Source organism: Archocentrus centrarchus, chromosome 16 (assembly GCF_007364275.1).
Source record: "Archocentrus centrarchus isolate MPI-CPG fArcCen1 chromosome 16, fArcCen1, whole genome shotgun sequence".
Classification (NCBI taxonomy): Eukaryota; Metazoa; Chordata; class Actinopteri; order Cichliformes; family Cichlidae; genus Archocentrus; species Archocentrus centrarchus.
In genome coordinates, this window is record NC_044361.1 from 35,451,944 (window position 1) to 35,464,305 (window position 12,362).

The 12,362-nt window shown below is 41.7% G+C and overlaps 2 protein-coding genes across 3 annotated transcripts; both read right to left on the reverse strand.

Annotated features, from left to right (window-relative positions):
* Nucleotides 1–1,387: 1,387 nt before the first annotated feature.
* Nucleotides 1,388–3,967, reverse strand: LOC115793794 (cingulin-like protein 1). Its single transcript, XM_030748908.1, has 2 exons — nucleotides 3,812–3,967; nucleotides 1,388–3,145 (listed from the first exon to the last, which is right to left on the reverse strand). The coding sequence occupies exon 2, from the start codon at nucleotides 3,138–3,140 to the stop codon at nucleotides 1,644–1,646; it is 1,497 nt and encodes a 498-aa protein (XP_030604768.1). The 5' UTR covers nucleotides 3,141–3,145; nucleotides 3,812–3,967; the 3' UTR covers nucleotides 1,388–1,643.
* A 3,006-nt stretch (nucleotides 3,968–6,973) lies between these two features.
* LOC115793798 (nucleoside diphosphate-linked moiety X motif 17-like) lies at nucleotides 6,974–12,074 on the reverse strand. 2 transcript variants are annotated; one of them, XM_030748915.1, is made up of 9 exons: nucleotides 12,021–12,074; nucleotides 10,285–10,400; nucleotides 10,083–10,199; nucleotides 9,809–9,992; nucleotides 9,679–9,704; nucleotides 9,463–9,555; nucleotides 8,857–8,955; nucleotides 7,985–8,118; nucleotides 6,974–7,793 (listed from the first exon to the last, which is right to left on the reverse strand). In XM_030748915.1, exons 2-9 carry the CDS (start codon nucleotides 10,357–10,359, stop codon nucleotides 7,628–7,630), a joined length of 894 nt encoding a protein of 297 aa, XP_030604775.1. In that variant the 5' UTR covers nucleotides 10,360–10,400; nucleotides 12,021–12,074; the 3' UTR covers nucleotides 6,974–7,627. The 2 variants fall into 2 exon arrangements, with proteins under 2 accessions (XP_030604775.1, XP_030604776.1); XM_030748916.1 differs by lacking the exon at nucleotides 12,021–12,074 and adding an exon at nucleotides 11,928–11,968.
* Nucleotides 12,075–12,362: the final 288 nt, after the last annotated feature.

Genomic DNA, 12,362 nt, shown 5'->3' on the forward strand with positions numbered 1-12,362 from the left:
AATCACCAATGCTGCAGGTCCATTACTACTCTCACGCCATGTGAGCGGCATAATCCTGGGCATGAATATTTGAAGGTTTCAAGTTTTATATCTTACAGAAGTTTTTGTGAAATTGTGTATTTATAGATGACCTAATTTCAGCTCTGTGTAGAGGCAGTAGTAGAGGAAGCTGGTAGTCAATAGATAGGGCAGATCGAGGTACCAGGTATTTTAGTGTGTATCAGTAAAACTGTTTACAATTGTTTTTAAATGTCTTTTTAATAAAACCTTTAATAGTGTAAATTTGTCTCCCTGCAGCACACCTGTGAGCCTCTAGCTGCTCTTGCCGTGGAGAATTGTTTTTGGAGATTTAGTTTGTGTAACACTAATTAGAGTTAAAGATCATTGAAGGGGTTTATTCACCTCGTATGCTTTGATTGGCTGCAGTGAAATTGTCCCCGGACCTACTCTGTGGATTGGGGAGTGACCCGGCATTTTTATTCTTACTCCTGAATGAAATGATGTGAAATAAAGATTTCTTTATAAAACAAAAACTTTCAGTGAACACAAATCTGTTGTTTTTCCAACTGACCTGTCGTGTAACACAAAGTGATGATTTAATCAAACTGTGTCGGAGAGAAAGCGGGTTTTTAGGACACTCGAGCCTAACGTTAGCTGCCATAATGTTAGCTTATAACCAGCTGTGCAGAAAAGTACAAGGAGCGATCCTGATCCATAAATCTGGTCCATTCTGGATTCATCCCGCTGTGCGAATGGACTCCGATCCGGAGCCAGTTTGCAGATCCATTACAGAGTCTGTGATACATCAGGATGGATCCGGTCCCGAGTCTCTTTACTATCTGAGGTGGTTTATGATGAATGTGTTTGAAAATGAAGCAGAAGAATTAAATGATGTTTGTGTGAAAAAATGCAATTTCAAAAGTTTTTGTGGGGACACTTCATAGGACCCGTAACTTCTGTGATACACAACTGTGAATAAAATGAGTTGTACACCATTAATGGAGCCATGAGGACATACACACAAAAACATGAGTTAGTGCTTCCTCTCGTCCTGTTGTACATACTGACAGAAACCTCTTTTGTTTACTTTGTATTCCTTTATTATATGAAGACATCAAAACACATTTCAATCACATTTAACAACTAAAAAAGGAAACTTAACAACTAACATTTAGGAAACTCAACCACTAAAAAAAAGGAAACTTAACAACTAAAAAATAAGAAACTTAACAACTAACATTTAGGAAACTCAACCACTGAAAAAGGAAACTTAACAACTAAAAAAAATAAGACACTTAACAATTAAAATTTAGGAAACTCAACCACTAAAAAAAGGAAACTTAACAACTAACATTTAGGAAACTCAACAACTAAAAAAAGAAACTTAACAACTAACATTTAGGAAACTCAATCACTAAAAAAGGAAACTTAATAACTAAAGAATGGGAGGAAATATAACTTGAAACAAGTCAAAAAGGAGATGGGAAAGATAGAGGGAAAGGGAGGGAGGAAAAATGGAAGGTTAGGGGTGTTAAAGAGAAAGGTGTGGTGGGAGGAGGGGGGGCATGAGGAGACAGAGGGAAGGAGGAGACAGAGGGAAGGATGAGGAGAGGGAGGGAAGGAGGAGAAAGAGGAAGTGGACTTCAAGTCTTAGTGGATTTCTTCTGCTTCTTCAGCTCTTTCATTGTGTTCAGCAGCTGCTGCTCGGCCTCTTTCACTTTTCCTTTCAGTTTCTTTTTGGCCTCTTTTGCTTTCACTTTTAAATTCTTCTTGGCTGCTTTGTGTTCTAGTTTGAGCTGTTTGAGAGCTCTTTTACACTCTTTTGCTGTCATTTCAGTCTCGGGCATGTTTGTATTTATAGAAACTTCTATTTTTTCCTCCTCTAGTTTTTGTTTTGTGGCCAATAATTCATTTTTTAGATCTTCTGAGTCTTTTTTGACCATCAGCTTTTCTTTAATTTCTTCTTGGAGCACATGCTGCACTTCCCGCAGTTTCTGCTTCACAGTTTTGGTTTCGTCCTCTGCCCGCTCATGCATCTCCATTTCCTCCTCTTCAAATGCTTTGAATAATTCTAACAAGTCCTCCTTTATTTTCCTATTTTCATCTTTAGCCTCCAGACTTGCTTTGACTTCCTCCTCTAGGGCTTCTTCCACTTCCTGTAGCTTCTGCTTCACAGTTTTGGTTTCGTCCTCTGCCCGCTCATGCACCTCGCTTTCTACCTCTTCAAATGCTTTGACTAATTCTAACAAGTCCTCCTTTATTTTCCTATTTTCATCTTTAGCCTCCAGACTTGCTTTGACTTCCTCCTCTAGGGCTTCTTCCACTTCCTGTAGCTTCTGCATCACAGTTTTGGTTTCGTCCTCTGCCCGCTCATGCATCTCCCTTTCTACCTCTTCAAATGCTTTGACTAATTCTAACAAGTCCTCCTTTATTTTCCTATTTTCATCTTTAGCCTCCAGTCTTGCTTTGACTTCCTCCTCTAGGGCTTCTTCCACTTCCTGTAGCTTCTGCTTCACAGTTTTGGTTTCGTCCTCTGCCCGCTCATGCACCTCTCTTTCTACCTCTTCAAATGCTTTGACTAATTCTAACAAGTCCTCCTTTATTTTCCTATTTTCATCTTTAGCCTCCAGACTTGCTTTGACTTCCTCCTCTAGGGCTTCTTCCACTTCCTGTAGCTTCTGCATCACAGTTTTGGTTTCGTCCTCTGCCCGCTCATGCATCTCCCTTTCTACCTCTTCAAATGCTTTGACTAATTCTAACAAGTCCTCCTTTATTTTCCTATTTTCATCTTTAGCCTCCAGTCTTGCTTTGACTTCCTCCTCTAGGGCTTCTTCCACTTCCTGTAGTTTCTTTTTGAGATCTTCCGCATCCGTCTCCACATGCTCTTTTCCTTTTTTTTCTTCTTCTAATTCTTTCTTTACTGCTCTCAGCTCCTTCTTTATGTTCTCTACTTCCATCTTTGCCTCCATTTTCCCTTTTTCTTCCTCTTTAAGTTGATGTTGAACTCGTTGCACATCTTCTTTGAGCTTGTAGTTTTCCACCTGCAGGGACTTAAAGGCCTCGCGCAGCGCGATAAGCTCTGAGACGGTTGTGAAGGGCGAGGCGCTCACCAGTCCTGCTCCGGAGTTTGGCCTGTTCATTGCGGCTTTTCCACCAAGAAATGAAGCAACAGATCAGGACAGAATTATTAGCCTCCCATGAAAATGTCTTTTTTTTAAAGTGCTGTTACAGTTTCTTCTCAATCGATTTGGAGCAATTCTCACACTTTTGTTACTCACAACTCTCCAGCTCTCATTTTCTGAATATTGTCCAGCATTGTGTTAGTGTTTCAATCAAATGACCTCAAACTTTTTTTGAGGTTGACCGACCAACAAGTGTACCTAATAAAGTGGCTGCTGAATGTATGTAGCATGGCTTTATGGACTATACAGTAGTTGATGCCATGTTCTCATATTGTATCTGTTCCCCTTGTTTTCTGAAGCATATATTTCACAAGTATCATTTTTCTTTTCTCCATTTCAGGAATTTAATAAGGTTTCAAATAAATGCTTCACATTTCATCTTTGTGTCTGAACACGTTTTACTCTCTGTTAGACCCACATTTTTGCACCTTTTGTAAGGTTTTGATTCAAGTCAAAACAATCTGATGCCTTTTGCACAGGTGAGTATAAGTTATGAAAAATGCTTTAACTGTTTGGAGAACTGCATTAAGAGTGGTGAAAATCACTTTTCTGCTGTGAGAATTGGGCCAAATCAACTGAGAAAAGTTTTAATCAAAGGAAGAAATTTGTAAAAGAGGAAATGAAGCTACCTTTCAGATGTTACGAGTCAAAGCTGTGTTCTTCCAGTATTTTGTTGTTGTGCTTTCGCTGTGATAATTTCTGTTTTATTTGAGATGCTGAGATGTCTTTTCTGCTGTGTTGTCTGTGGTCTGCTGTGTTGTCTGTGGTCTGCTGTGTTGTCTGTGGTCTGCTGTGTAGTCTGTGGTCTGCTGTGTTGTCTGTGGTCTGCTGTAGTCTGTGGTCTGCTGTGTTGTCTGTGGTCTGCTGTGTTGTCTGTCTTGTTTAAAAATGCTGAAACTAAGCGATGTGAGTTCTACTGAACATTTTGTTTTGAAATTTGTAACAAGCCCCGCCCACATAGAACAGTATTGTCAGGTGCTCCTGTTGCCGAGCAACAACAGCTCTTACTGACCAATGGACACTGCCATGCAGGTACTGTTCCTGCAGGTACTGACAGGTAAACTCTTAATGGATGACCATCGACTTCAGTGACAGAGTCAGTCTGAAGGACTCAGTCAGTGAAACACAGCACGTGATGAAAACCAGCACCTGAATATGAAACAGGCCGCCTCATTAAATAAATGTGTGTTATCACAGCACTATTGCCTGTTGTAAAGTTAGGAACCAGTGGGTTTTGCTCTTGGCTTATTTTGCTAATGAAACATGTGACTGTGATACATATGATTAAAAAAAAGAAATCAGGAAGGGGGCAAATACTTTTTCACATCGCTGTACATGTTGGATTTGTTGAGAACAATAAAACATGAACAGGCTGCCAAGCACTTCCTGCTTTTAGTGATTTAATGAGGTGCGGTCATACACACACCTGTCAGGTCTGATGTGTTTGTGTGGACTCCGGTAACTGAATCATATGCACATATTTAATGACATTTATTGCATCTGTTCAGCCCGTGAACCTATGAAACACCATGTGTGACATCAGCTCAGCCGTCTTCCTGCCAGTTATTCAGCTTTGGGTCAGTTATAGTTATAGTTATGTTATAGTTGAAAACAGGTAAAGGTTTAAAGCAGTGCCAAAGCTCGCTTTGAATTTGTGAGCAGTGTCAGAGCCAGCTTGACTCAGTCAGAAGCAGCAATGATTTCTGAGCTGGATACAGGAAATATTTGAGTAATACAAGTACCCGTCTTTCTGTCTGTTGCATCTGCCTCTGGTGATAGTTGTTGAACTGAGATGATGCTGCTGCTCAACAGGTACTCAATAATGATGTTGAACTCCTTCAGGATGGACTACAGTCTGCTGCCATGGTAACAAATATACATTTTTAATTACATTCATTGTCTATAATCTCCAGTGAACCTATAAAACACCATGTATATCATGAAATACTGAAATTAAGCTCAGCTGTCTTCCTGCAGTCATCTCAGCTCTGGGTCACAGGTCAGTTTCCTCCTGCCAAACTAAACCTTTATTGTTCTCAGCCTGCGGCCTAAAGCTGAAATGACTGGTAAGAAGGGGACTGAGCTCGTGTTCAGGGACATGCTTTTTATATATAAATAAATGTAATTAAATTAAAGTGATATAATTTAGTTTCCATGGATCCCACAAACACTATGACCTGATAAGGTGTGTGACTGGGCCTCACTAAATCCCTAAAACCAGAATGTCCTTGGCAGCCTATTTATGACTTCAGGGTTACACTTATCTAAACAATAACCAAATATTTGCTGTATCTGACTCAGAATCATTGTAACAATTACAACTGAGAACAAGTAAAGGTCCAATTTAGCAGGAGGAAATGGACTTGATTACAGCCATGCTACAGCAGACCTCATGTTTATCAGAGATGTTTAGCTGTAGCTCAGGAGGTAGAACAGGTCACCTACTAATCGGAAGGTTGGTGGTTTGATTCCTGGCTGCTGCGCCAGTGCAGCTGTTGGGAGACTGAATATGTGTGGATGTCAGATAGAAATCACTTTGCCCTAGAAAGAAGTGCTTGTGAATGAGGCATGTACAGTAGAAAAGTGCTATATAAGAACTGGTCCAGTTACCATATCAGAGCCAACATAAGGCTGACAACAGTAACAAATGATTCTGAGCGCGATAAAGGCAACACACTGATTATGCTTAACATTATGACCATTGACAGGTGAAGTGAATAATCTCTTCATAATGGCACCTGTTAGTGGGTGGGACATATTAGGGAGCAAGTCAACATTTTTTCCTCTAATTTGATGTTAGAAGCAGGAAAAATGGGCAGCGTAAGGATTTGAGTGAATTTGACAAGGGCCAAACTGTGATGGCTAGACCACTGGGTCAGAGCATCTCCAAAACTACAGCTGCTGTGGGGCGTTGCCAGCTTGCAGTGGTCAGTATCTATCAAAGTGGTCCATGGAAGGAGCAGTGAACCATTGACAGGGTCATTGGCAGCAAAGGCTCACTGATGCTGTGTGGGCCAATCCAACAGATTAGCTACTGTAGCTCACACTGCTGAAAAGCTTAATGCTGGTTCTGATAGAAAGGTGTCAGAATACAAAATGCATCATAGTTTGTTGTGTATGAGGCTGCATAGCAGCAGACCAGTCAGGGTGTCCATGCTGACCCCTTTTCACTGCCAAATGCGCCAATTACGGACCAGTGAGCATCAGACCTGGACCACAGAGCAATGGAAGAAGGTCACCTGCTCTGATGAGTCAAGATTTCTTTTACATCACGTGGATGGCCGGGTGTGTATGTGTGAGTGTCACTTACCTGGGGAACCCTTGGCACTAGAATTCACTGTGGGAAGAAGTCCAGCAGAGTCAGTGTGATGCTTTGGACAATGGTCTGCTGGGAAACCTCGAGTCCTGCCATCAATGTGGACTTTGAAACTTAAAACTAATTTAAAACTGGTTCTGTGCCAAGTAATCTGTTGTGTGTTGACTCAACGCTGGTTCATCCCTGTGTTAGGAGCCTTTTTATACTTCGATGAGTCATAGGTCAGAGTGCAGAGGCTTAACACAAAAAATGGTCACGTACAAGGACTGGACTGAAAATGAAAAAGCAGCCAGTGTCCAAAGAACCGTGAAAGACCTTCAGAAATCTGGAGAACAGTTCCTCAAGAGTACTTTAAAGTTACGAGAAAGTCTGGCTGCTTGGGAGCAAAATTTAAAAAAATATGTGGTCACGTTTTTGCACAGTACTGTACATGTCAACTTTTGTTCAATCAATTACATAAAGAAAAGTTCTGGGCTGAGTATTTATTGTTTTCTCAAAAAAATCCATTTTTCTTTTCGTGACACCACAGAGTCTCCCTCAGCAGATGTACATGGTAGATAATAATTTGGAAACTGTCATATTTAACTAAAAATAGCATTTATGTGACAAAAGAATTACATTTGATGTTTTATTTGGATAACATGATTATTTTAGATAATAAAAGTCTGGGATTGTCTCATTCTTATCAGAACCAGAATTTTGGAAAACCAAAACAAACACTAATTTTATTATACATATAGTTATTATACATAACTGGGACACTATCTGTTCTGTACAAGTCATTTTCCAACATAAGCTGCTTCAGAGTGCCATCTGATAAAAGTTCTTTTTTTTCTTGGTTTTACTTTCTTTACATGAATCTGATTTGAGTCTTGAGCTGAAAATACCCATAAGCCCATTAAACAACCACCACGTCAGTTGCTGCAGCGTCTCCTGTCCCCATAAACAGCCTGCCAGCCACACCTGGTCTGCACTGCCACCTGCTGGTCTGAAGTAACAATAGAAAGTCATTTCTATTTTAAATGTTTCTGTGTAGAACAGCAGTGGGATTCACAGCAAAATCATTTCTCTCATCCTGGCGTGTCCTTCCTGATGCCTGCAGGGTGGGGTTTTAGATGGCGGCTCAAGGTCAGAGGTCAGGCTCATCCAAGGTCCTGAGCCACAGCTCCAGGGCAAACTTGGTCCCGGTGCTGACCCGCTCCACATCGGGACCGCTGGCTGGCGCCCGACTGATGAAGACCGCCAGTGGCATCAAAGACTCAGTCAGAGCGCCATCTGCAGACACCTGCGACACACTGAAACACAGACAGACGTCCAAAAAGACCACAGACAAGTAGACATTAAAAATATATATCAATTTTTATAGAAAGGCTGCAAAATCAAAACATAAAAATTGACTTTTTTCTACATTTAACAAGTTGATTTGATCTGATTTACTAATGAGCACCAGATACCCGACTCCAGCTCTCATCTAAACCTGTGATACCTGATGCTATCCGGCTGGTCGTCCAGCCGAACCTCGGCATCCTCGCCGTCCACAGCAGACACGATGGCTCTGACCAGCCGGCTGTCAGCCCACAGACAGGCACTGACCTCAGCAGGCGAAGGCCTGAGAGAGGGCTGCGCGGGGGGGGACAACAGGAGAGGAATAACATAAGAGCCTGGTTTGCAAAAGTCGCTTCAAAATTATGAAAATTTACAAAAAACAGAGACAAATGTTAAAGACAAAGGGGTAAATATAAAAGACAGAGGGGTACATTCAAAAGAAGTGAGGTAAATTAAACCATATGCACTCATAATTACATTAACCCCTTAACTGGCAGCAAAAAAAATCACCTGAAACAACTTCATAACACCCTCTGGTTATTATTGGCTCTGAACAACCCATTTCATAGCCTATTAACCGGCCGCGTCTGGTCCGCAGGCCGAATCAAGTGCATTTATATGGCAGGCTAGACCCGCCCATTTTGATTGACACCTCATTCGGCCAATCATGTTAAGAAATGGGTTTCCCAGAGCCAATAATACTCAGAGGGCGTCACGTAGCTTTGTTAGGTGATTTGGTGCAGCCAGTTACATGATTGGCCGAATGACGTGTCAATAAAAATGGGAGGGTCTAGCCTGCCATATAAAAGGGACTACAAACGGCCCGTCACTGGGCCCTGGCCAGTTAAGGGGCTACAATAACAACAGAGTTGTGTTTGCTTTGTCCAAAGCCACTGAGCTCATTTCTATCATCATCCAGCATGATGTATATGATGTATATGGCACTAAGATCAGGTAAAAGTCATCCAGCAGTTTCTAAAATGATGCAAAGATCACGCCCACCACCAGAGAGGAGACACTGTCAGCTGTTACCTGTAGCTGCAGGTGAGTGAGGGACGAGTGCAGCAGCATGTAGATGACTATGTGATGTCTCTGAGGAAGACCTCTGGACAGCATGGGAGGAAACACCGACTGACAGAAGGAAGGCAGAGAGGGCTGTGACATATATAACCCCACTTCAAGGACATTAGGACACAGAGTACAATGTAAAAAACAGCAGCAGGGAATGATCTGCAAATCATTTTAATGGTATATTTGACTGAAATATATAAAAAGTATAATAAGTCAGACTCATCCCCTTTGCCACAGATTCTGTTCATAACTTTAATGGACAGAGTTTATAGGTCCAGCAAACTGGCAGAGAGGTTCCTGTTTGGTGGCCTCAGGATCACCTCTGCCTTTTGTGGCTGATGTGGTTCTGTTGGTTTCATCGAGCGATGACCTCCAGCTCGCTCTGGGCTGGTTAGCAGCCAAATATGAAAAGGCAGGGAGGAGTTCAAATGACTTCACTCTGATTTACACTTTAAACAGCATCCCAACCTTTTCACACAGTTTTGCTTTTCATCACACACACACACATCATCAAAAACATATACAGGTGATGCTCTGTGTGTGTGTGTGTGTGTGTGTGTGTCTCACCTCCCACAGTCCCAGGATTTTTGGAGAAACTTGCTCCGGTTCCAGTTTGAGTCCAGTTTCCTCGTGTAGCTCCCTGAGACCTGCATCCAGAAGCTTCACACAAATACAGGAATAAAGTTCACACAATTACACCATATTTAACCTACATTTGTGTTGTTGCAGTTAGCAAGTTGATTTCACAAAGAAAATCATGCCCAGAAACAAAGAATTATTTACCGTCTCATCTAGCTCCACATGGCCACCTAAAAGTCAACAAAACACGAGCTTTACAAAGCAAAAAAACACACATCTGTGTGTGTGTCTGTGTGTGTGTCTGTGTGCAAACAGAGATCTGTGTGTGTTAAACCTGGAGGAACCCAGACGTTGGGAAATATCCGAAGCTCCTTCGCCCGCCTAGTCAGCAGCACTCTCTGATTGGCTGTCTGTAGGATGATGGCCACGCCCACATCCACGCCACGCTGTTGAACATCCTGTGGGATTGCAGCTGCCTCTGTGGCTGGCAGGTGTTTGATGGGACAGAAGGCAGGCCTCTGAGAAATGAACAACCCTTTTACAGCATGTAAATTAAAGTCATGGGGTAAATACTCGTGACAGAGGGGTGAATACTGAGTGTGTCTGACCTTCAGAGGGACCCTTTGACCTCTGTCTCCTTTGTAAAGAATGAACTGATTTTTCTCCAGCGTGCAGCTCACCTCCACCTCATCATCGGCGCTGTCAGTGAAGTGCCCCGTTATACTCTGAGGCACATGAAGAAGAAAAGTGATCGAGTCCCCTCTGCTCCTTTAATGGTGGGTGAGGGTCTGAAACAGTGTCTGCACCAACCTGCACGAACTGAGCTCGCTGTGGAGCCGCTCGGTCCTTACACACATACACCAGGATCTTCCTCACTTTATCCATGGCACCTCCTCGACCGCGATCACCACGTCTGTCTGTGGGAGCTGAACACATGACCACAGTTTGACCATACAGTGTTTATAATGTGTTGCAAATCAAAAATGATAATATGATGAACAATAAAGCTGCTAATTCAAGCCACCAGAGTCCCAGAATAAAAACACAGAGATGGCAAAAAGCAGAAATGACCCAATTAAGGCTGCAATGAATAATCAAGTAACTCAAATAACACAATGAAAAAAAACGTTCTTTGATGCAAATTTTTTGCTTCGTTTAAAGTCTGCAGCGCTCGGGTGTCCTTGTGTAAATGCATGGGTCAGTAAAACTGTGAGGGTTGTTGGGTTGGACAGTGAATTATTATTAACATTAATTATTATCATGTACACCATCAGGACGTCTTTTTTCTGCAGCAGCATTGCTGAATCGGACAAACCAGAGCTCTGAGAATGCTGATATTCTTACTTTTCATTATTGCAGCCACCACATGCTCCTTTACAGTCTTACAACTACACATACTCACTCATTCAATAGCACACTTAAACACACACACACACACACATATGCGTACACAAAAACACTTGAACACACACCAAATCTACCTCATCCAGGAGCTACAACACTGTCAGAACTACTGAAAGAGGACAGTGAAGGCTTTGTTTACACCTTAGTTTAGGTTGCATGTGTATTTTATTTTGACATTACTGTACTTGTGATTGTGTATTTTTACATTTAAGGAAATGTTTTTTTAATATGATTTTAATATGGGACATACATACTGTACAGTGAAAAGGTTTGTTTTTTCTGACAGGTGTGTGCAGATAAACTACTACAAACTGCAGTTTCTAAAATGGAAACAAACAAGCAATTTAATTTAAAAGACCTGTGTATTTTTTGTCTTTTGAATATTTATTATTGCTCATTAATTCAATTCAGTTTTATTTATACAGTGCCAACTCACAACAAACAGTCGCCTCAAGGTGCTTTATGTTGTAAGGTAAAGACCCTACAATAATACAGAGAAAGCCCAACAGTCAAAACGACGCCCTATGAGCAGCACTTGGCAGCAGTGAGAAGGAAAAAACTCCCTTTTAACAGGAAGAAACCTCCAGCAGAACTCAGGGAGGGGCAGTCATCCGCTGCGACTGGTTCGGGGTGACAGCCAGAGATTAATAATAACTAATGACCCATTAATAAAATATTTCGTATCCAATTACTCGATTAATTGATGGAATAATCGATGGACTACTCAATTACTAAAATGATGGAGAGCTGCGGCCATAGACCCATTTCAGAACACAATTATATTAATTAAAATAAACCGGCAGCTGATTTTAACTGCATCCATGTCTTTAGAGCAGCTGTCAGCAGCTGGGTCCCACTATGGAGGATACAGAAAAGCTAAATATGGTTCAAACACTGGTCGGGGTAGAGCCATTAGAGACAACAGAGTCATAGAAGGACTTTGGGCTCAAACACCAAGTGTCCACAAACCTCTGTCAAAGCTAACTTTAGCAACCGCCCTTCAGCTTCATTAGCGGGACTAAAACGCTCCGAAGTGAATTATTTCCCACCTGAACCTTTACAGGTGCTAGCGAAGCCATTTCGATTCAAACTGAATGCAGAGTTTCGAGCAGAAACACAGCAGAAAAAAACTATAAAACTACTGAAAGAGAGAAGACACTCGCTAACTTCCTCAGGTCATTTCAGCCCGATTCTACTTTCGGTTCCAAACTTCAAAATAAAACCCCGCAGCCTTCCGGACCAACAGCGACGGAAAAACTCACCAGCTTCAGCAAACCCGGCCTCTCTTTATTATGATCATCATCATGTCAGAAAGTAAACACAAAACTGATGGCATCAGTGCAGGAAATAATAAGAAGAAACACATTTTTCTGTGAAGGTCATGTTTTTATCATTTATGGACAAATGCTGGAAGATTTATTGGGTCATTCTCTGAATTCGGTGCACTTTGGGTTCTCAGGCAAAATAATACAGGAAGTGATAAA